Below are 23813 nucleotides of genomic sequence, written 5' to 3' on the forward strand. Positions count from 1 at the left end.
TTACTAGTGAAACAACACAACTTGAAATGAAACTTATTATACTTGTGAAACTTACAGCTGCAGAAATTACAATACAAAAGAATTGTACTTATTTTTAATAAAAAGGAACTTTACGAAAGAAAAAAAAAAAAGCAAGACTAAGAAACTCTATTTCTGAAATTGTACCTACCTTAATGTTTGTTGCTAGCCATGGTCCTATTTAGGCAATTGTGGACTAACAGCTTCATGTGAAGTTGATCTAACGACAATGACCAATCAACTCAACATAAAAAACATCTTCAATTACACCATATGGTGTTGTAGCTATCCAAATACCAACTCGATTAAAAGAAACACTTTTTTCGTCTCTGCTGAAATAATGAACTTCACGGACCTTGTCGCGAATGTCCATGTTTGTACTAAGAACAGAGATTTCTATGCTGTTTCAGCATTGCGTAGATGCCTATCCTGTCCATTCGTATCCCAAAAACCAGAATACGAAGTTCTTCTCTTAGACTTGTAACCTTTACCTCTCTTTTTCAATCCCTTACGGCCTCTAAGCATGACGGACATGACACCTAAGAAGCCGAAGATTGAAAGCGCCCACAAGACCATGATCCAAAATCTCATGGAAGTGAATGTCCCGTTCGACGTTTCACCTTGGGAGGATTCCCGAGAATTATTCTTGGGAATTTCATCGTGCCTCAAGGCCTGAATGTCGTCAACATTTCCAAACTTCCTTGAAGTGGTAGTTTCAGCCGCCATTCTAGCTTCAGCACCGGTTCTAGTTTCAGCATCAGTTCTAGTTTCAGCATCGGTTCTCGCTTCAGCATTGGTTTGAGTATCATTGACTCTGTCATGATTTACTCTTTCCAGTTTGGGAGTGGAAATAGAGTTTTCCAGTTTGGGAGTGGAAATAGAGTTGGGATCCGGACATTTTCTTCTCTCATGGTGTAGACGAAGAGCTTCATTCAATGTCGTAGCACATTCTATGCTAAGCAAGTCGCGCTGTAGTGAATTGTTGTCAGTTTGATCAAGTGATGATGGATCGGGAGGATCGGGAAACTTAGCCCCACATTTGTTAACCAAGTCGGTGTGTCTCCAGTTTGCTTTGTCAAAACTCCAGTTACCAACCCTATATTCCAAGCCATAGTGGAAGACTCTGTAGTTAACACCGGGCGCAGGAACATATCCTGGGTATATCAGAATCTCGTCGCTTATGACATGTCGCAAATTCAACTGCACAACATTAAAATTCAGATTAGACAGTTTGAAGATTAGAGTACAGGAGTGGACGCGAAGGAGTACAAGCTTGATAAGAATGTGTTTTTAAGGTTTTGTTGAAAATTGTTTATATTACTGCTCCTAGAATAATAGTTGTAGGAGGAGACTTTATTTAAATTTAGTTAGATAAGTCTAGTTGAGATATTTTAGGTTTTTGACTTTTATTCGCCAGATTTTCTATTTTAAGTTTGGCTATTTAAATCCATCTATGCTTAATAAAAATTTAAAGATAATTTCAATCAGTTTTAATCTTTTTGTTGCAAACTAATCTTTTTCTTGAAGGAAACTGAGGATCTTCCTTCATACTATAACACAATAGCATCCACAATGTAGTAATTAAAAGAGTCTTGTTTAAGGGGAGATTATTCTCTCGATATTTATTATACTTTCTTTTATATTAGTTTTCTCATATATAGGTCAATTACCAAACCACGTTATAATATTCTCTTTTGATATATTTTTATTTTGTTTATGACATATCATCGTTCAAGGTTTGCTTTGTTAGCTTCCGCATGACCCTTGTTATTTCGATCCACTGCATTAGTTGGATGCTGCATAAACTGATTAAAGAGAACTAACTTTTTATAATAGGCCTAGAAAAGTACCTCAGCAGCACCAAATGAGTAACCATACATCTCGCTAATCCAGCCAGCTTCATAGACATCTCCCGTTATGTTCTTGGACCAATGAGATCTATCAAGACGGACCTCCTCTGTTTTGTGCAGCCACTGCAGCGCAAATTTTCGTAGATCATCTACGTGCATTATGATCACACCCCCAACCTTGTCACACGCTTCAGGATGCTTAGTGTGGAGCTTTGCCAGTACGTTGTCACAGCCGATAAGGTAGCTGATTCAGAATAGGAACAAAAGTAATAGACTGGTAAGTATCCGTGCAATGTGAATTTCATGGAGAACGTGACAAAAATGGTCCCGTATGTTTTGAGGTAGGTTCAGAATAGTCCCTTGAGTATGCACTGAACAGTTTTGGTCCGTTAAGTTTGCCAAAAGTTTACCCCTTTTAGTCTCTGTCAAATATCGAGGGTCTTTCGGAAACAGCCGTCCTACCTTGGTAGGGGTCAGGTCTGCGTACACTCTAACCTCGCCAGACCTCACGTTGTGGGATTTCACTGGGTGGTTGTTGTTGTTGTTGTTGTTGTTGTTGTAGTCTCTGTCAAATATTTACTGACCTCTGCGAGTCAGATTTGACAGGAACTATGGGGCAAAAAAAGGAAATTAGCGGGAACTCACATTTTAGAGGTTCAATTTTTATAGTTTCTGCTTCTTTATTTTATTTCTAGAGTCTGGTGTAGCTTTTTCAGGTGTAATTTCTTTTTGAAACTGGTAATGTTGAACTTTTTGAGGTGTAAGTTCTGATACTTTTTAATCTTTTTAGGGTCTAGTGCAGTTATTTGTATTGCATATTAAGGATTTGATGGGACTTTCTTGGTGTGTATGGTTAAATGTTCATAAATATTTGACTGGGGCAAACTTAAAGGACCAAAATTGTTCAGTGCATACTTAAGAGACTATTTTGAACCTACCCTCAAACATAAGGGACCATTTTTGCCATTTTCTCAGAATTTCATGCAAGAGTACAAGGTAAGAACTGATTCGCCAAAACAATTGTAATAAACCGGGCAAAATGCTCCAATAGAATGAAAATTGAATTATAACCCTTACTCATAAGGAGTTGATACTGGTCGGCTGCGACCTGCTTTGAATTCCCATGGTGTTATTGGTCCTCTCATGATCATGTCGGCATCCAGAATTACAATATATTCAGCATCTGTCTTCACATGATTCATCCAATGAAGAACTGCCGCTGGTTTGTTGATTGCTGGATACCTGACATAAGCAAAAATAGATCCTTTGTGACAAAATTGCTCCTACAACTCCTCCTTTGCACATATCATATTTATCATATAACACAATATTTACTTATAATATGTTATTTACAATGTATTACTAAGAAAGTCTCTGTATAAATATCTAGATAAATGAATCTGCAAACAAGATTCAAACTTCTACTGAACAGATTAAACATAAGTTGGATAGAGCGAGCTCTATATCAGCTTCAATTCAGATGTGAAGGTGTTTGATTACACACGGAGTTTAAGAGAAATGGGAAGACTTTTGAAACTTGTGGTCTAAAATAAGCTATAGAAATTTCTGTGGCTATAAATCATCTCATTAAGGGTAAAATGGGAAATTTCAAGTTAAATAGTTACTAAAAATAGAAATGTGTCATTCTTTTGGAACTGGTTAAAAACGAAAAAGTGTCGCAAACAGACGGAGTATTTTATATGCTCCCTCCAGCCCCCTAACTAGTCTGTTTAATTTCCTTTTAAGAAAATCTCCGAATGTGGAAAATAGTTTTGATCGAAAGATCATATTTTCGGACAAACAAAAATGAACAGGAAACAACAGAATACCAATCTCCCGTTAATGGATGTCGGCTCATGGATGGCACATAGTGGGTGGGAGCTAGATCATGGCCTTTGTATTGCTTCAAGTCATCCTCTGTACAGCTTAGCAGCCTTGTGATATTCCCTGGCTGACCGCTCTTGTAAAAACTGTGGACGAGCCCCACTGTTTGCCAATCAAAGTAAGGCGAGCATTCTGTGGAGAAAATGGTGTGGATTTTCGGGTGGGGCTTTTCAGGCTCATTGTTATCAACTTCTTTATGAATTTCAACCTCCATCATCTGTCGACTTTGAGCAGTCAAACGTTTTGGCCGACTTAATTCAGCGAATGTTTTACTCTTTAGGAAGCTTAGATACTTTGACCACTTTGGCTTAGGGCATCCAAAGGCAGCATGCTGTAACACAAGGCCCTCATTCAGGGTATTAATGCACTCTATATTCAGAAACAGCGCCCTCCTTTTGTTATGATCAGTTTCCATCTGTGTTATCTGCAAGGAGCAAAATCATAGAGATTCTAATGAACATTGCAAGAAAATAGAATGGAAGTTATCTCACAGAATGACTGATCCAAACAACCAGTCACTAAGTGCGGAAGGGATCATTACCAGGCATGAATGGCCGCACAATTAAGTAAACTCATTAACTTCATATTCTAAAACTATAAAAACTTAGATCACTAAATTTATATATCAGAAGACCCAACAAGGAAGCTTTAAGCTGGTTAAGTGTTTTGAACTCCAACATTTTAAAACTCGTACTACTATGTCTATGACCCGGAAGTCATAGTTCCCCACATTAGTGAGCCGGTGTATCATTACATACCACAATATTTAAGGGATTTTAATCATGACCAAAGCAAAATTTGATAGAAAGAACTGATTTGAAATTCAATGCTCTAACCATATCAGAAATCAGCAAATTTGGAATGCTGAAGTTTGTTTTTCTCTGACAAGTATCACTTATACTAATTTCAGGATGCAAGTTTAGGTTTACTAGTATAAATTAAATCAGAAAGACAAAAAATAGGTTCAACCTGCAAAAGAAATTTAGGGTATTAAACTATAGATGGATTTGTTCCTCGATTGTTGATAGTACATGTTCCTTTATGTCAGATTTAGAAGACAAAGGACTGATAACAGATTTAAGACAGTAAGTATCTCAGTTTATGAAAGATTTAACAGAGGTTTATATCAGCTCGGGTCCGCTTAATTTACTTCATCAATCTTACCTTGTTAAACATGTTTGAATAAACATAAATGACAAGATTAAACACACTCTTTTGCTCACCCCAACAACCTCCACTCATTGTATATATGAATTCGTCATTTTACAGGTTTTAGTATCAACTGACATTGATTTTTTATTTTATTTTTTTCCTTCAGAGCACATTCAGCTGAGTGATATTCACAAAATGGGAAGCCATGCTGGTAAGAAACAAAAAGAAATTTATACTATGCATAGACTAAGATGATCTGTTTAAATAGTGGACACTAAAGTTTACCTCTCGGGGATAAGGAGGTTCAGGGAAGAGCCGGCTGCAATCATAGACAATGTCGTCATCATGATGTTGTAGTTTACTGAATGACCAGTTTCCAACAGTAAAAGGCAAGCCATAATGCATAAGAATAGGTTCAACACCCTCTCGTGGAGTATACCCAGGGTATATCATCAAGTTATCGTTAATCTTATGCCGGAGTCCTACCTGACAAATCAAACATCAAGGATATATATATAATCTTAACAAAAGCTTAGAAAAGCAGCAACTAGGGGTGACAAAATTTGCCCATGAAAACATGTCTAGCCCAACCCGTTCAAGTTTGGGTGGGTCAATGACCCGTCCATTTATTAGCTCAGCTCATTTTAGCCCAACCCATTTCAGCCCATCTAAAAATTAGGCTGAATGTACCCCAGATTGACCCATAGAAACCTTGTCAAAATAGTTCCAAAAAGTCATATTTTTATTTGATATGTTATATATAGCCATAATAAAGAGAAAAAAAAATATTAGGTACTTAAAAAACTACAAAAGAACAAAGGAAAAAATTAGAACTTAGTAAGAATCGGGCGGGTTGGGTTATGACCCACTTTTTAACCCATTTTAGCCCAACCTATTTCAGCCCAAGTAACATTTGATTTATTAACTCAGCCTATTTTTACCCGCCCAAATCCAGCCCAATCTGCCCACTTTACATCAGTGTTATCAAAGGCGCGCTTTAAGCGTGCTTAAGCCCTGAAGCGAGGCTCAAAACATGTTGAGCGCTTCGCCTCGCTTTATGTGCGCTTCAGTGTCATCATCAAGGCTCTAAGACATACCTTTCCTTGCCAATGAGCCTCTCTTGGAGAGGTGACACTAGATGATTAATATTTCACTTTATCGTAATATTTTTACAATTTCTTTGTCCATACATTTGTTATTCATGCTTATTATTATCCATCTTGGACTAAACATATATATATTTGTATTTTTGCACCATTGCGTTTTTTTTTCATTAAAGCCCACGCTTTATTTGCGCTTTGCGCTTTGCGCTTAAAGCCCCAGCTGACCTTAGAGCTTTTTTGCGCTTTTCGCTTTTGATAACACTGCTTTACATCCCTAGCAGCAACAGATATCTATATAATAAAAGATAAACAATTGAAACAACTTGCCTCAGCAGCACCAAATGAATATCCATACATCTCACTGATCCACCCTGTTCCGTAGATATCACCAGTATAATTGGTTGCCCAGTGAGCTCTGTCTTCCCGTACTTCTTCAGTCTTTGAAAGCCATAGGGGTGCCAAAGCTCGAAGATCATCTATATGCATGGCTAATAGCCCACCAACCTTGTCACAAAGTTCAGGATGTTTTGTGTGCAGCTTCGCAAGAATATTATCGCATCCAATTAAATACCTAATTAGAAAATAAACTCTTTCAATCAACAACTCCTCAACAATAGAGGGTATAGGGAAAGGACTACGATAAACAATCAATGTGACAAGAAGGTTTATATAATTAAGGATTATGAAGATTTGAAAACGGATGATGCAGGTTGTCAGGAAAATACCAAAATGGTTTCTCAAACAAACCTCTTGCACGTGGGCTTTTAATTCTTTGATGTTTATGGCTTTCCTTGAATCAGGAATGTGCTTTCATATGGCAAGTGCAATAAAAGTTGATGAGCTAATATTAATCTACATAGGAAGTGCAAGGGATAATTCCTTCTCTTGATCCCTTTTTAGTTCACTTTGGTTATGTAGATGTTTTCTGGACATATTTTGGGAAATGTAGATGTTTCCTCGACATATATGTTCAAGTAATCATTAAGTTACATCATAGTAAGGCATGATTGCAATTTTTCTTTGTTTCCAGCAAGAAATTCTTTCGCGTCCCCATCAAGATCTTACTAAACTGAAACTAAAAATGGCCAAAATGGGAATTTGGTTTTACCCATAGTACGCAGAAACAGGCTTCCCTTTCTCTGCCCCAATCTCCCATGGTACGATTGGACCTCGAATGATCATGTCAGCATCCAGTATGACAACCCAATCAACATTTTCTGCCTCTTTGCTGTATTTAAGCCAGTGAAGAACTCCAGCCGGTTTGTTAATTGCAGGATACCTGCAGAAACAAACCGAAACAATATTATCTTTTCTAATCGGCATGTCATGTTTTTGCTGTTGCCTTTAAGCAACACAAGTGCTTCCAAATCAGATCAGAAGAAGATTATGACACAAATGGAAAGAAACAAAGAGAATTGACAAAGATATCAATCCAAAATCAAAATTTAGAATCTGAAGGAAATCAAATCTTTCTATTATCAGAGATATCTCAACTGACTTTGAACTTTTTATATCATTAAATTCTTGATATTTCAAAAGCACCAGTAACAACAATCAACACTAATTTCTATACAAAAATGCATATCCAAAAGTAGAAGGAAAATAAAGAAGGATCAACCACACAACGTTTCAAGAAGCCGAAACCTTTGTTGAAAACAGCATATGTTTACCTCTTCACATTCTTAAATGTTCAACGCCATCAAAGTCGCAAGAATAAAAATCCCAGTTCAGATTGAATTAAACACATAAAATTGAAGGCAAAAAACAAATAAAGGAGGCAATCACACCAACATAGACAGCTGATACTTCAGTTGGAAAAACAACATTGTTTCATTTCTTCATATTCTTCATTGTTCAAAGCGAAAAAGCCACAACAATTGAAAATCCTATTCAGCATTGAAGTCAACACAGAAAATTGAAGGCGAAAAAATAAATAAAGGTGGACATCGCACAACACTGGCAAAGTTGATACCTTCGTGGGGAAAAAAAACATAATTGCATTTCCTCATAGTTCATACTCTTAAGTCTTAATTGTTCAAAGCTATCAAAGTCAAAAGACACAAAAATTCTGTTTAGCATTAAATCGACACATAAAATCGAAGGCAAAAACCAAATAAAGTGGGTAATCACAAAACACTAGACAAAGCTGATCCCCTTCGTTGGAAAAACAACATAACTTGATCTGTCTGTTTCCAGATCATTCAAAGCCACAAAATCCACAGAAACCCAATTCAGCGTTGAATTCATATATAAATTTAAATGCAAAAACCAAAGAAAGGTGTCAATCACACAACACTAGGCAAAGCTGACCCTCGTTAAAAAAAAAAAAAAAAAAAAAAAACAATATATCATCTGTTCATCTTCTTAATTGCTCAAAGCTATCAAAGTCACAAGAATCAAAAACCCAATTCAGCATTTTTATGACCAACAACAGTAGGAAAAGTCACCTCATTGGGAGGAAAAAACAAATCATTTTTTCATCTTAATTGTTCAAAGCCATCAAAATTTGAAGAATCAAAAACCCAATTCATCATTTTTATGACCAGCAACACTTGGCAAATTCACCTCATTGGAAAAAACAAATATCATGTTTTTCATCTTAATTTCTCAATGCCATCAAAGTCTCAAGAATCAAAAACCCAATTCAGCATTTCATCATCATCAACAACACATGCATCCACAAAAATTGAAACTTGTTCATCTTCTTAGTAGCTCAAAGCCATCAAAGTTTCAAGAATCAAAAACCCAATTCAGCATTTTTATCACCATCAACACTAGGCAAAGCTGACAAACAAAACAAAATATCATTTTTTTCATCTAAATTGTTCAAAGCCATCAAAATTTCAAGAATCAAAAACCCAATTCAGCATTTTTATGACCAACAACACTAGGCAAAGTCACCTCATTGGAAAAAAAAAAATCATTGTTTTCATCTTATTGTTCAAAGCCATCAAATTTTCAAGAATCAAAAACCCAATTCAGCATTTTTATGACCAACAACACTAGGCAAAGTCACCTCATTGGAAAAAAAAAATCATTGTTTTCATCTTATCATCAAATTTTCAAGAATCAAAAACCCAATTCAGCATTTTATCACAAACAACACTAGCTCAAAGCCATCAAATTTTCAAGAATCAAAAACCAATTCATCATTTTATTACAAACAACACATTACACATGCATCCACAAAAACTGAAAAGTATCAGTAGTTCATCTTCTTAATTGCTCAACGCCATAAAAGTCACAAGAATCAAAAACCCAACTCAGCATTTTATCACAAACAACACATGCATCCACAACAACTGAAATTGTTCATCTTCTTAGTAGCTTAAAGCCATCAAATTTCAAGAAATCAAAACCCCAATTCAGCATTTTTATCACCATCAATACTAGGCAAAGCTGACAAACAAAACAAAATATCATTTTTTTCATCTTAATTGTTCAAAACCATCAAATTTTCAAGAACCAACACCCCATTTCAGCATTTTATCATAAACAACACATACATCAACAAAAACTGAAAAACCCCACAAAAAAAACCAAACATCAAGAATTTACCAGTCACCAGTTTTAGGATGTCTACTCATAGAAGGAACCACAAAAGTAGGAGCCAATTCCATTCCTTTATAACCTTTCCTTTCTTCATCAGTACAGCTCAACAATCTTGTAATTGGTCCAGGTTGTTGAGCTTTTTTATAACTATGCATTAAACCAACTGTTTGCCAATCAAAATAATTTTGACATTCTACAGAAAACAAAGTGTGGATCCTCCATGGTTGTGTTTTCTTGATATCAAGATTACTTTTTTCACCACTGATTAAACTCAGTGTAACCACAAAAAGCATCAAGATTGCTTTTTTCTCCATCATAAACACCAAAATTGAAAAGGGTGTTGATGTATTGATCTCAATTTCATTATTTTTAGTGGAAAAGTCAAAGGTTTAATCTTTTTATTTTATTAAAAAAAAATTGTCTTCTTGTTGTATGATCTAAGGATCGTGAAAGATTAAGGTGTATACTAATTTAAAACTTAATACTAATTGTGATCTGTTATCTTAGTGGACAATAGAAAAAAAAAAAAAAAAAAAAAAAAAAGAAGAAGCTGTTTTTCATGTGTAAGTTCTTGAAAGAGTAGTCAGATAGATAGAGAGGTGGCTATTTTAGTTTCTACTGTGGCTATTTTAGCACATGTTTTAATTATTAATATAATAGTTTAACACCAAACTTTAAAAAAAAAAAGACAGGAAAATTTTTATTATAAATTTGTAATCTTAAATATATTGTAATTTTTGCATCATCAAAAAATTATTTATTAAAACAATATAAAAAAAAATTAAAAAACCGTTCTTCCTAAAATAGACGGAAAAAAAAAACAAAGAAATATAATCACATAACTTGAAAGGAAGGGAGCAAGAGATTTTATTTTATTTTTGGTCTAAAAATAAGACATAAGTACTTTGAATTGAATTTGTTACCATGTGATAGAGCCTTAACCCTACTTTTTCTGTTTCAATTTATGAGACATAGTTTGAGTCGACATGGAGTTTAACAAAAAAGTAATTTTTTTAAAATTTGCAGTTTTAAATATATCTGTGTGGCTTTAAAATGTTGGAAACTTGTTACCTTAAATATATTATAACAATTATGTAGTTATAAAAGCTTCTCATTAAGAGTAAAATGGAAGTGTAAAGTTAATTATTTTCAAATTTAGAATGTACCATTACGTGTCACATAAACTTGAACGAAGTACGTATTTGATTACCGACTTGACAAATTATCATGCAAATAGGTACGATAAATTTTAAGTGTTGACTTATCAGGTAATTTAAAAATGACAAATAATCAAATGTCATACTAAAGAGATCCTAGATCCACATCTTGCAACTTGCATGATGAATTAAGAGTGTGAAAAATATATTATCCATTTGTTTAGCTATATTTGTTGTACCTAACTGGTCATTGAAGTAGGTGCATTATCATATTTCTGCCAAGAAGCAACTGTTTGCATGTAGATATTGATATTAAAAAAGAAGGGACTGTTTATGCCTTTGGTATTGATCTTTTCATTTGTGTACTGGTCTATGTTATTTGTAACAACTATATTGGTTCTCGAGGGCGTGCGATTCAACCTTTGTGTAATACAGTCAACTATTGCGCAAATATTATCAGTTTAAGATCTATGCACTAACGATATAAAATTAAAATATCAGTGGATCATGTTATAGTACTTGATTAATGATACTACAATAGATAACAATGAAATATAAAAGGAAGAATGTGAAACCCTTTTGCTGGACAAATCAATGTTGTTTGAGTTTTCCACCTAGTGTTTGTATCCGCATTGGGGATCCCAACTAATTCGGATTCGTGTCACGTAAGGCCCCTTAATTAAGGGGAGAAGCACCTCCTAATAGGATTTTTTCGATACCGGAAGGTTGAATTCGAGACTTCTGGCTAAGGGTGGACGAATCCTAGCCATCCACCACAACTCTAGTTGGTTGTACAAATCAAATTAATCCTTATAATATAATGAATGTCTATAATTTCCTGTACTCAAACAAATGATTTGGCACTCGATATAGCAAAACCATTTGAAGGAACAAAAGAACTGGGTGCAATGTTCTTGATTCTGTTACTTCTAAGAGAATTTGGATCTATTCCTGCCTTGTGAGCTGCAATTACACCTATGGCTTCCCAGTAGTTTGAGACCTTCACCTGCAAAATAATTAAAATCCATTCTCATATTCCAATCCATCTTCAGGTAAAATAACTATGTAGGACTGCAATATATAATAGGAGATTTTAAGCTATGTTCCTTGGACTCTTAAAAGTTGCTGATGGAGCGTGACCGATCCTCCAAAAGTGATATTATAGGAGATTTTAGGCTATGTTCCTCGAACTCTTAAAACATACCAACTGGTGCGTGTCGGATCCTCCAAAAGTAGTGCATTTTTGGAGGATCCGACACGGGGCAGCATGATATAATAGGAGATTTTAAGCTATATTCCTCGGACTCTTAAAAAAAGCCGACCGGTGTTTGTTGGATCCACCAAAAGTAGTGCATTTGTGGAAGATCCAACACGGGTGCGGCAACACTTTTAAAAAGTCCAAGCAGCATAGATTTGAAGTACAAAGTAGAACCCGCAGGTCCGATTACTTTTGATAATGGTAGTGTCAAGACCAGCTTGGGCACACTTCCTATTTCTATAAGAGAGGAATGGACGTTTATGTTGACTAGTCTTTTTTCTTCCTTTTCCGGGAGGGGAGGAGAGAGGGGGTCAGTATTTATTTTCCTCTTTTAATATCTTTCATCAACTATATTATTGAAAATTTTGTGCTGCACGGTAAATGAACCTTGAGCATTTTACATGCTAAAAATAAAGCTTTCTACTGAATTTACGACACATGCATTGACATCGGGCTACTGGCATTGGCACTTGATGTTAGGTTCCGGGTTGTTGGGTTGAGGGCTAGCTCACTTGGTGAGCTCCCACCTTCCACAGTTGAGGTGGAGGGTTCAAATCCCGACACTAGTGTAGCATTCCCTTCCCCTTTCCCCCTCCCCCGATGTAATAAGAGAGAAGATTTAAAAAAAAAAAAAAAAAGTCCCGGGTTTGCCAGTAGAAAACTGACAAGGTGAGAAAATAAACAAGGTATTGCAAGTAAGATTTGAACTTAAACAAGGTATTGCAAGTAAGATTTGAACTTACAGCTTCAATACCAAGTGAATCTGGTGTATCATTCAGAACAGTTTGATTCTCTTCAACAGCGATTATGAGAGGCTGCAAAATAAGAGCAAATAGGAAAATGGCATTACTGTCGAAAATATTGTTCCGTCCCAGAAGACTAATTTGGGCAGCATGACTAGGCTTGGAGTTGCAAGCAATATTCTATTGACAGACACTTAAATTCACATCACTTCATACTTCTTCACCTTCCCAAATCAAACTGACCAAAAATGAATAGTGAAACTTTGACCAACTATGACCAGAAAACAAAAGGTTGTTATCTGTCTCTTATTCTTCCTCCCTGCCCATAATAGCATGTTTGGGGCTTCTGAGAAGTCAAAATTGATTCTTTTAAAAATAAAAAATAAAAAGTACATATTTTAGAGAGTTGAGGCATTTGGCCCAACTTTTAGAAAAAAAAAAAAAAAGTTTTCCGAAAGCTGAAAAAATAGCCTTTTCCCAAAAGTATTTTTGGAACCTTGGTCAAACACAAATTGTTGCTTTAATATTGGCAAAAGTACTTCTCAAATAATTAGCCAAATACAAACTGATACTTTCCAAAAGGTACTTCTGACTAAAAACATTTTTCAAAATAAACAGATATTGGAAGCTTGGCCAAACAGGCTATTAGCTCCTCCATCATCTGCTAAATTCTACCACTTCGCAGTTCCTTCATTAGCTGCTAAATTCTCTCCTTTATTTTCCCCTTAAGTCGAGGGTCTATCGGAAACAGCCTCTCTACCTCCCAAGGTAGGGTAAGGTCTGCGTACACTCTATCCTCCCTAGACCCTACTTGTGGGATTACTACCCTCCCTAGACCCCATTTGTGGGATTACACTGGGTATGTTGTTGTTGTATTTTCTCCTTGCCTCAATCCCGATGAGTGCCTAACTCGCAGGCAAAGTCATTCCCTCCTGCTTACTTTATATCCAACAAAAAAGAAAACGGGAAGTATACTTCCGCCTTATCTAACGAGGAGAAAAATAAAAGACAACTGAACCAAGAATGTCTTGAATAATTTGTTTCTATCAAGCATTAGTAGTATTAGAGGAAGTTTAGGCAAACCATATGGTACCACTGTCATGACAAAAAGGAAGAAGAGATAAGTAGTGTAAGCTGCACGGAAGACGAATGAGCTCTTTTTTTTTTTCCAACAGTTAAAAGGGATTACTCTAAGCATAGCAAACACTGGACACAACAAGTTGATGCAAACAGATAAAGAGCCAGTTACCTTGTTTCTTTTGCGATTGGCAAATGCAAGAGCACCATCTCCACCACAAGCATCGATTGGCACGATAACACTGTCAACATCACCAGCTACAATGCAGTCCTCCTTCGAAAAATTATTGCCCTTGACCAAATACTGTGGTGCACTGCTAAGCCCAGCAAGGACACATGGCAAGAATGTATATCCTATCTGTCAGGACATTGTAAGATATTATGAGAATGACAAATGTAAAAGACACTAAAAGGTGCAGTATTAGCAGTTTATACATCTTCATGGTTTTCTGAACTAAGTCATATCTTCCTCTTACTCATTATAAATGCACAAGAGAACGTTGCATCAGCATGCATTTAAGAATCTTATGAACTATTTAGCTCCTCTTCAAAATGAAAATCTCATGCAAGAGAACATCAACATTGCAATTACAATGACTACATTTAAAAATCACCTATGAAGAAACTACTAAAAAAATATCATGCACTATGCTCAGGTAGCAAACCAAGATATAGAGGAGATATGTCCCAGCTATTCCATACTAGTACCAAGTCTTTTAATGAAAAAACAAACTTCTTCATGATTAAACAACACACCGCCTTCGATTTTCATGATTATACATGGTGAAAGCTTAAATCTTCCTATATTCAAAGGGCAAATAATTAACCTCTTCAGCAGCTGATTTTGGACATAGCGAAGTATCTAATTGAGGAGGCAATACTGCAGGAGCATGTGCGCAAGGAATCTGAAAATTTTTCACCACTAGATGACTTATAACAGCCTCCACACCTGCCAAAAGATCTATCCCCTGTAGAGTTAATGGTACAGGATAAATTGAGGTCAGGAATTTAAGTACTAAAAATTAACTACAAATTTCCTCTCTTATAAACAGTTTCAAATAAATACCTTTCCTTGTCGATAATCATCCAAGTCTGCAGCATCATCGTCTGGAAAGCGTGCCACCACAGCAACTGCATTAACCTTAGACCCCTTTTGCAAGTTCTCCACAGCTCTCAGTAGTGAATCTGGACGCTGTATCCTCCCTGTTGATTGGCCACTTGTTGGGTCAACCCATTTCTCCACCTTTATATACAACAGGTGTTAGCTACTTGCAATATATTAGAACTTAACACGAACTTAATAATAAATAGATGTGATAATCACACTGCCATCAAAACCAAAGAAAATCAGATTATTTCTGATCTACCATGAGATATGAAATAGAGTCAAACCTCTTTATAACAACATTGTTTGTCCAGATATATTTTTGTTGCTATAGCGAAGTGCTGTTATAGAGAACATATAATATAACATAACATGAAAGATCATTTCCACAAAAAACATGGTTGTTACAGTGAAATATTGTTATAGAAGACAGCTGTTATAGAAAGGTCTAACTGTAGTTACTAAATGAACTCATCGATTTAGTTATGAGCTGTCATATATTTCCACATTATTCCCAAAAGACTCTGCATTAAGATTGAGAAACTACAAATACTGCTCTTCTCATATTAAATCTCTATGGACGTGATTTCATGTGCATTACATCGAGCCAACAAAAATTTGACTTAGAAGATAAAAAAGCATACCAGTAGAGGTGTATCAGTAACAGTGTATCCCACTACTGGCAATCCAAGAGAAGCTCTTGTTGCATCAACTACTTGTAGATGGCGAATAAGAAGCTCTTCTTCTATCCCAGCATCAAAAACCAATCCCACCTGCTTATATTACAAGTTCACAATGTGATTGCAAGATGAACAGCTAATAAAAGCATTGAATCATCAGAACTACAGCAACAACTCAAACATGGCTCTGAGTAGGGGTGGCAAAATTAGCCCATGAAAACATGACCTGCCCACCCCGTTCAAGTGGCCCGCCTATTTACTAGCTCAGCCCATTTAAATATTGAGCTGATATGTAGCCCAAATTCACACATAGAAACCTTGTCAATATATTTTCAAAAAGATACCTTCTTTTTTTTTTTTTTTTAATATATATATAGCCATAATAAAGAAAAAAATAGTTTTATTAGGTACTAAAAAACTATAAAAGAAAAAATTGGAAAATTTGAACTTAGTAAGAATTGGGTTGGGTTATGATCAGCCTTTTTTCCCACGTAACTTTTGGGCGGGTCATATAAACTCAGCCCGTTTTGACACCCCCCCCCCCCCCCCCAACAAAAAAAAAAACCCAAATTCAGTCCAACCCGCCCATTTGACACCCCTAGCTCTGAGCAACAGGATAAGCAGGCAAAATATTAGCATACCCTATTTTGATGAACTGGTTGCAGTGCCCAGAGACCTTCAGCAAATCGATCAAGTGCATAGCCTTCAACATAGAGAGCATTCGGCATGGGCCAGTACAGCATCGCTGCATTAAGAACCTGTATGACTTAAAATTTTACAGAGAGCTAGGATAACGCATGTGAAACCAAAACGTACACCGTGTTTCCCACTCTAGATTAACAGCTTAAGTTACTTCATCCGTGCAATTAGCCACAAAGTTTCGACCACTTTTGTTCTCCTGATCCGATGTTTTGAATGTTGACTCCTTATTTTATTGACAATTTAAAGAAACAACTAGAACTGACTCTATTTTGGCCCTAAAGTACATGAAATATTTTCAGTGTTTATCGTTCTGGATCTAATCCCATCAAATTGCTCAGTTCCTTGACTTGCCTCTCCATATTGTAATTATTTTTCCACAAACATATTATGTGATATACTAAGATTTTTAAGTTAGAGACTCAGCTAGGAAGTGCAATAGTACAGATTGTAAATGCAATGTTGCAGAGACTAATAAAAATAACTGAGGAAAGCATGGTTCAAAATATTATAGGTCCAAAATGCTATATCCAGTAGAGTGATCAGGAACTAGGAAGTAAGGAGAAGTCGACATTCAAGCTAATTAAAAAATCTTTACCAAATTTCCCATTTTCCAGTGTCAACTTCCTATAAAAGCCTACGAACCAATTTCATTTTCGTTTGCAGTAGTCAAACACCCTGTCAGCAGTGCACGAATGTCGAATAGGATTCATTGCTTCCACAATATCCTTTGAAGCAGAGCAGACGCCTAACATTAGGCATAGTGATCCTGCATCATTTTCTCTATAAATGCACTATAATATTAAAGACAAACTACACTCAAAGCCTAAGAACTTTTCTGAAAAGAAAGCTACCACCTGTACTTCAAAGTCGCAAACCAGCAGTCAATAAATTAAGTTCCAGTTGAAGTTTCCGTACATTGAATTCTTAATATCTTAGCTTCCATTAACGATTCTATGTACAATTGTATATGCAATGTGTAATTTTAGATGGATAGATTAGCTCCTTCATCAAACTCTTTAATGCCAGTCCTTATTCAAACACTATAATAAATGCTCAGCCAATAGTTTTAAAGTTATCAAAGGCAAAGGTGAGCACATTGTTTGCAGATACAGACCTAATAAAAAATCATAACGGTGGTATTCGGGCTAGCTTGTATGGACCTCGATTATTCCACAGGTTACCTATCATCTCTTACTAACACAGGTATTGGGTAACTTTGGCCATCAAGGCTTAGAGGACAAATGAGAAGAAATCACCTAGTGTTCTTTTGTCGAACCTAAGACCTCATGGTTCTCGAGTCTCGACCATACAGGCCTACCTAAGTATCAATGAGCACAACGTTTGCCAGATTTAGGAGAACTAAATATTAAACTCCGCATAAGGGTATACACAAAGTAAAATTCCATCAAGACCATCAAAGGAAAGAAAAAAGAAACTGCTAATAACAAAAGAACAAAAAGAACCATACATTAGGATGAGAGATAAGGCAGTCAACAACAGAGGAAAGAGCTCGAGCTACAGGCAAAGCATCACCAGCATATCCACCAATGGCTGCTCCTACACCCGTTGGCACTATCATCACACTTGTATAATCCCTCTTAAACTGCTTCAATAACCATCAAGTACACACTCAAATAACAATAAACTCAATGGGGTATGCAGAAAATATGATTTCTTGAAATTCAAACCAAAAAAAATAATCAAGTCTTGGTGAATAAAAATTGTCACACTTGTATACTGTCTCTTAAACTGCTCAAAACACACACAAATAACAATAAACTCAATGGGGTATGCAGAAAATATGATTTCTTGAAATTCAAACCAAAAAAAATAAAAAAATAATCAAGCCTTGATGAATAAAAATTGTCACACTTGTATAATGTCTCTTAAACTGCTCAAAACCATCAAAACACACACAAACAACAATGAACTCAATTGAGTATGCAGGAAAACTTTCTTGAAATTCAAACCAAAAAAATCAAGTCTTGGTGAATAAAAATTGTCACACTTGAAAGTTGTATACCGTCTCTTAAACTGCTCAAAAACCATCATAACACACCCAAACAACAATGAACTCAATTGGTTCCACAATAGATATCTTTTCTTGAAATTTAAACAAAATAAAAATAAAAAATCAAGTCTTGGTGAATAAAAATTGCACCTTTTTATTTTGCAAGAATGAGCTAGAACATGAAATTCTGAAATTGGAAGGTGAATTGTGGGATTTAGGGAAAAGACATTTATGACCTATTGAAGGTGAATGAAGATTGAGGCATAGTGTTGCCATTGGTGCCACTGTTCTACTAGTATAGTTTAACTGAATTTTAGAAACAAGATAATGACAATATTGTTATAAATATTATTATAATATTGTGATGTCTATCTTTAGGAGAAATTTTAGGGTTTGCTAGGGTTTGTGACTTTGGCACCAAGTCAATTATCTCCTATAAATAGAGAGGTTCTCTTCATTGTATTTCATCCCTCATAAGAAATAAGAACTCTCTTCTCTCTTGTTCTACATATATTCTTGCTTTAGTTTATTGTTTTATAACACGTTATCAGCACGAGACTCTACCGTCTCAAGAAATTTTTGAAGGCTAAGGTACTATTTTTATTCTCTCTATTTTATGGCTAACCTTACAAAACTCGAGTTCGTTGCCCTTGATATTTCGGGCAAGAACTACCTATCATAGGTCCTAGATGCTGAAATCCATCTTGATGCTATGGGTCTTGGAGACACCATTAAAGAAAATAATAAAGCATCCAACCAAGAAAATGCCAAGGCTATGATATTCTGCGTCATCATCTTGATGAGGACCTGAAAATTGAATATCTTACTATTAAGGATCCACTCGTTTTATGGAAAAACTTGAAAGAAAGGTATGACCACCTGAAGATGGTCTTCCTCCCAAAAGCACGACACGAATGGATCAATCTAAGGCTACAAGATTTCAAATCAGTTATGAAGTATAACTCTGAGATGTTCAGAATTACTTCTATATTGACACTATGTGGAGAAAAAATTAGTGATTCTGATAAGCTGGAAAAGACGTTCTCCACTTTTCATGCCTCGAATGTGCTCCTGCAGCAGCAATATCGAGAGAAAGGTTTCACAAAGTATTGTGATTTGATTGCTCATCTTCTTGTGGCTGAACAAAATAATGATTTGCTGATGAAAAATCACGAGAATCGACCTACTGGCGCTGCACCACTCCCCGAAGTGAATGAGGTGTATGCCCACTACTCCAGGCGTGGAAAAGGTCGTGGCCCCAGTCGTGGTCATGATAATAGTCGTGGTCGTGATAATAGTCGTGGTCGTGGTCGTGATAATGGTCAAAGAAGAAATTACTTTCCTGGTGTTAATCACTCTTCAAAGAAAAATCACCACCAAAAGGGGAAAAAGAAGGATGATAGGCATGAAGTGCCAAAGCACGTGGCTCGTAAAATAAATGCTATCGATGTGGTGGAAGTGGACACGGGCACGACCGTCGTACGGCGAAGCACTTGGTTGAGCTTTATCGTGCATCAATTAAAAAGAAAGAGAAAAATCCAAGCTAATTTTATCTCTCGAAAAATCAAATTGACATCACACACTTGGATGTAGCAGATTTCTTTGAGCACCATGAAGGAAAGATAGATCACTTGATTGGTGATGGTTCTGTGGTTAGAGATGATTGAGTTGTTTAGTTTAATTTTTGCTAGTCGTAGTAGTTGATGAATAAAAGACCATGTAACAGTAGTTGTTTACATGAGTTCTATTTTTAATTAGTCTAGATTTAGTCAGTTTGTTATAGTTAGTTATTAATAAAAAATTTAATCTGATTCGTTTTGAGTAAATCATTAATGAAGGTGCAAATTCTATAACCAATTTGGTTAAACATTATAACTGCAACTGGATTGAGTTCTATTATACACATATAGCTATTTAATTTCCATTTTCTACTTGATATATATATGGAAACGGAAGAATAGAGAAATCGTAAAAAAAAAAAGTGATTGAGTTGGATTACAAATCAACTATGCATTTCACTAAATTTTAAAATATTTATTGTTCGTTCATGCATGAGCTAAATATTAATCTGATCGAATCCACCTGGATTCTTGATTTAAGAGTCGTGTATTATTAAAGTCTCTTTTGGACTGATTGATTTTTCTTTTCTGGAATCAACATATTTCAAGTAGTTATCTCCCATAATCTAATTTTTTTTTTTCTCATAGAAGAGTTTGTCTTTACACGGATGATTTTAAACAGAGATGTTATTATGATTTGTTGTTATTAGTTTGTTAAGTTTCAGATATCAACAAAGGAAAATAATCTAATGTGTAAAGAAAAGGAAAAGAAAAGAATCTCACGTGATTCAAGAATGCTGCATATGTAACTTTTATATATCCTATTTGCTTTACAATTGTAAGACTTTATTTTTCCTAATTAAAGGAGATATGAGTAAGTACTATATATGGTGTGTATGTGTTCCATTGACTCTTATCTATGATTAATTTTCAAGTGTAAGTACATTGATACAACTGATTTTTGGCTATTTGCACGTTAATTATGATTGCCATGTTAATTATGATTGGTGTGTAGTTTCATTATTTAGACTATTCTTATTCACATTATAGATGGTTAAGCTTTACAAGCAGGTACTTTGGCACGAGCCACTTTACTAATATTTAGTGTATATTTTACTTGTGTATGTGATTTGAAGATATGAATAATTCTCAAAGCAAGTTTGGATTAAAATCCAATTATGAAGACATATGTTTGATTGATTTTTGCTACCACACACACGATCTTCAAAGACAAGAAATATTTTTCTCATTTACTTATGGGTAAGGCAAATGTTAATACCATTTCTGGTAGTACTAATTTGATTGAAGGCTCCGGAAGAGCCGCCATAATTTTGCCTAAGGGAACAAAACTCATTATAAAGGATGCCATGTTCTCTCCTAAGTCCAGAAGGAACTTATTAAGTTTTAAAGATATCCGTCAAAATGGATACCATATTAAAACAATGGATGAGATGGATCTTGAATATATTGGTATCACCAAGGATGTCTCTGGCCAAAAAGTTGTTATAGAAAAGTTCCCTGCTTTGTCTTCTGGCTTATATTGGACAAAAATTGGAGTAATTGAGGCACATTCTGTCGTAAACCAGAAGTTTACGGACTCCAATACGTTTGTACTTTGGCATGATCGATTGGGACACCCTGGATCTATAATGATGAGACGAATTATAGAAAATTCAAATGGGCATCCATTAAAGAATCTGAAGATTCTTTTAAACAATGAATTTTCTTCCCTTCTTGTTATCAAGGCAAGTTAATTATTAGGCCATCACCTACAAAGGTTGAGTTTGAATCCCCTGAATTTTTGGAACGTATACATGGGGATATTTGTGGACCAATTCACCCCCCTAGTGGGTCATTTAGATATTTTATGGTCCTAATAGATGCTTCTTCTAGATGGTCTCATGTGTGCCTACTGTCATCTCGCAACCTGGCGTTTGCGAAATTATTGGCACAAATAATTCAATTACGGGCACAATTTCCTGATAATCCGATAAAGTCTATTCGCCTTGATAATGCTGCAGAGTTTTCATCCCAAACATTTAATGATTATTGTTTATCAATTGGGATAAGAGTTGAACATCCTGTAGCTCATGTTCACACTCAAAATGGCCTTGCAGAGTCATTAATTAAACGTCTGCAGTTGATTGCAAGACCATTACTCATGAAAACGAGGTTGCCCACGACTGTTTGGGGTCACGCTATTTTGCATGCAGCAACACTTGTTCGTCTCAGACCGACAAACTATCATAAATTTTCTCATTGCAATTGGTTTTGGGTCAAGAACCTAATATATCCCATCTAAGAATTTTTGGATGTGCCGTATATGTGCCTGTAGCACCACCACATCGCACCAAGATGGGTCCCCAAAGAAGATTAGGAATATATGTTGGGTTTGAATCGCCTTCCATTATTCGCTACCTTGAACCATTAACCGGAGATTTGTTCTTTGCTCGATTTGCAGATTGTCAATTTGATGAGACAATTTTCCCAAAATTAGGGGAGAGAATAATGAAATAAAAAGGGAAATTTTGTGGAATAATTCATCATTGTCTCATCTTGATCCACGTGCTTCTATTTGTGAGCAAGAGGTTCAAAAGATTATTCACTTGCAGAAAATAGCAAATCAAATGCCAGACGCATTTACAGATTTGAAAAGGATTACCAAATCACATATCCCTATAGAGTATGTCCCAATTCGGACTGATCTCCCTGTAGGACCATCTACTAGTGTCATAGCAAATGAGTCCAAGGCACGCCAGAAGCGTGGTAGACCATTGGGTTCTAAGGATCGAAATCCTAGAAAAAGAAAAATAAATGGTCAAGATGACACTACAAAAGAACCTCATAAAGAAATTCAAGATTTGAACAATACTGATATTCTTGAAGAAATCAATGAGCCTGAGACTCAAGAAAATGAGGAAATATCAATTAATCCAATTAATGTTGGGACTAATTTGAATCGATTGGAAATAAATGTGGATTATGTCTTTGCCTATAATGTTGCAACAAGAATTATGCAAGATAGTGAGGATCTTGAACCCCAATCTGTTAAAGAATGCCAAGAAAGATGTGATTGGCCAAAGTGGCAAGAGGCAATTCAATCAGAGTTAAACTCGCTTACCAAACGGGAAGTTTTTGGACCTGTAGTCCAAACACCTAATGGCATTAAACCTGTTGGTTATAAATGGGTTTTTGTGCGAAAAAGAAATGAGAAAAATGAGATACAAAGATATAAGGCACGCCTTGTTGCACAAGGATTTTCACAAAGGCCTCGGTGTTGATTATGAAGAGACATACTCCCCGTTATGGATGCAATAACGTTACGTTATCTCATTAGTTTCTTGTCCATGAGAGACTTGAGATGCATTTGATGGATGTGGTTACAGCCTATCTATATGGATCACTTGAAAATGAAATATACATGAAAATCCCGAAGGATTTAAGATGCACGAAGCATGTAGTTCAAAGTCTCGGGAAATGTATTCAATCGGATTACAAAGATCATTGTATGGTTTGAAGCAATCCGGCGCATGTGGTATAACCGCCTTAGTGAATATTTGTTGAAGGAAGGCTATACAAATGATGCAATTTGCCCATGTGTTTTTATAAAGAAAGCAATATCGGAGTTTGTTATACTTGTCAGTATATGTTGACGACATAAACCTTATTGGAACTCTGCAGAGCTCAAAAAGGCAATTGATTATTTAAAGAAGGAATTTGAGATGAAAGATCTTGGAAAGACAAAATTATGCCTTGGTTTGCAAATTGAACATTTGACAAATGGCATTTTTATCCATCAATCTGCCTATACAGAGAAAGTATTGAAACGGTTTTATATGGATGAAGCACATCCGTTAAGTACTCCGATGGTTGTTCGATCACTTGATGCGAATAAAGATCCGTTCCGACCTCAAGAAAAGAATGAGAAAATTCTTGGTCCTGAAGTACCATATCTTAGTGCA

At 35.7% G+C, this 23813-nt stretch overlaps 2 protein-coding genes across 4 annotated transcripts; both read right to left on the minus strand.

Moving 5' to 3' along the window:
- Positions 1-10073, minus strand: LOC132067553 (peptidyl serine alpha-galactosyltransferase). Of its 2 annotated transcripts, none has more exons than XM_059460817.1 (8): positions 9566-10073; positions 7116-7286; positions 6335-6578; positions 5190-5390; positions 3698-4176; positions 2946-3110; positions 1869-2112; positions 1-1218 (listed from the first exon to the last, which is right to left on the minus strand). In XM_059460817.1, the coding sequence occupies exons 1-8, from the start codon at positions 9874-9876 to the stop codon at positions 415-417; spliced, it is 2619 nt and encodes an 872-aa protein (XP_059316800.1). In that variant the 5' UTR covers positions 9877-10073; the 3' UTR covers positions 1-414. The 2 variants fall into 2 exon arrangements, with proteins under 2 accessions (XP_059316800.1, XP_059316801.1); XM_059460818.1 differs by having other exon boundaries at positions 5190-5386; positions 6331-6578.
- Positions 10074-11185: 1112 nt separating this feature from the next.
- LOC132067556 (uncharacterized) lies at positions 11186-18603 on the minus strand. 2 transcript variants are annotated; one of them, XM_059460821.1, is made up of 9 exons: positions 18443-18603; positions 17750-17884; positions 16221-16337; positions 15544-15672; positions 14861-15037; positions 14622-14762; positions 13967-14152; positions 12718-12789; positions 11186-11722 (listed from the first exon to the last, which is right to left on the minus strand). In XM_059460821.1, exons 1-9 carry the CDS (start codon positions 18566-18568, stop codon positions 11561-11563), a joined length of 1245 nt encoding a protein of 414 aa, XP_059316804.1. In that variant the 5' UTR covers positions 18569-18603; the 3' UTR covers positions 11186-11560. The 2 variants fall into 2 exon arrangements, with proteins under 2 accessions (XP_059316804.1, XP_059316803.1); XM_059460820.1 differs by having other exon boundaries at positions 17750-17887.
- Between the last annotated feature and the right edge of the window lie 5210 nt (positions 18604-23813).

Source organism: Lycium ferocissimum, chromosome 8 (genome assembly GCF_029784015.1).
Source record: "Lycium ferocissimum isolate CSIRO_LF1 chromosome 8, AGI_CSIRO_Lferr_CH_V1, whole genome shotgun sequence".
Lineage (NCBI taxonomy): Eukaryota > Viridiplantae > Streptophyta > Magnoliopsida > Solanales > Solanaceae > Lycium > Lycium ferocissimum.

What these genes read in the sequence shown, in the direction of transcription:
- LOC132067556 (XM_059460820.1), bottom strand. Translation starts at nt 18,568, where the DNA reads ATGGCAACACTATGCCTCAATCTTCATTCACCTTCAATAGGTCATAAA. An exon ending in CATTCTTGCAAAATAAAAAG is followed by an intron (nt 17,888 to 18,442) that starts GTGCAATTTTTA and finishes TGGTTATTGAAG; the next exon opens with CAGTTTAAGAGGGATTATAC. An exon ending in GCCTTATCTCTCATCCTAAT is followed by an intron (nt 16,338 to 17,749) that starts GTATGGTTCTTT and finishes TAAGTCATACAG; the next exon opens with GTTCTTAATGCAGCGATGCT.
- LOC132067553 (XM_059460817.1), bottom strand. Translation starts at nt 9,876, where the DNA reads ATGATGGAGAAAAAAGCAATCTTGATGCTTTTTGTGGTTACACTGAGT. An exon ending in CATCCATTAACGGGAGATTG is followed by an intron (nt 3,111 to 3,697) that starts GTATTCTGTTGT and finishes TGCTTATGTCAG; the next exon opens with GTATCCAGCAATCAACAAAC. An exon ending in ACTCATTTGGTGCTGCTGAG is followed by an intron (nt 1,219 to 1,868) that starts GTACTTTTCTAG and finishes AATGTTGTGCAG; the next exon opens with TTGAATTTGCGACATGTCAT.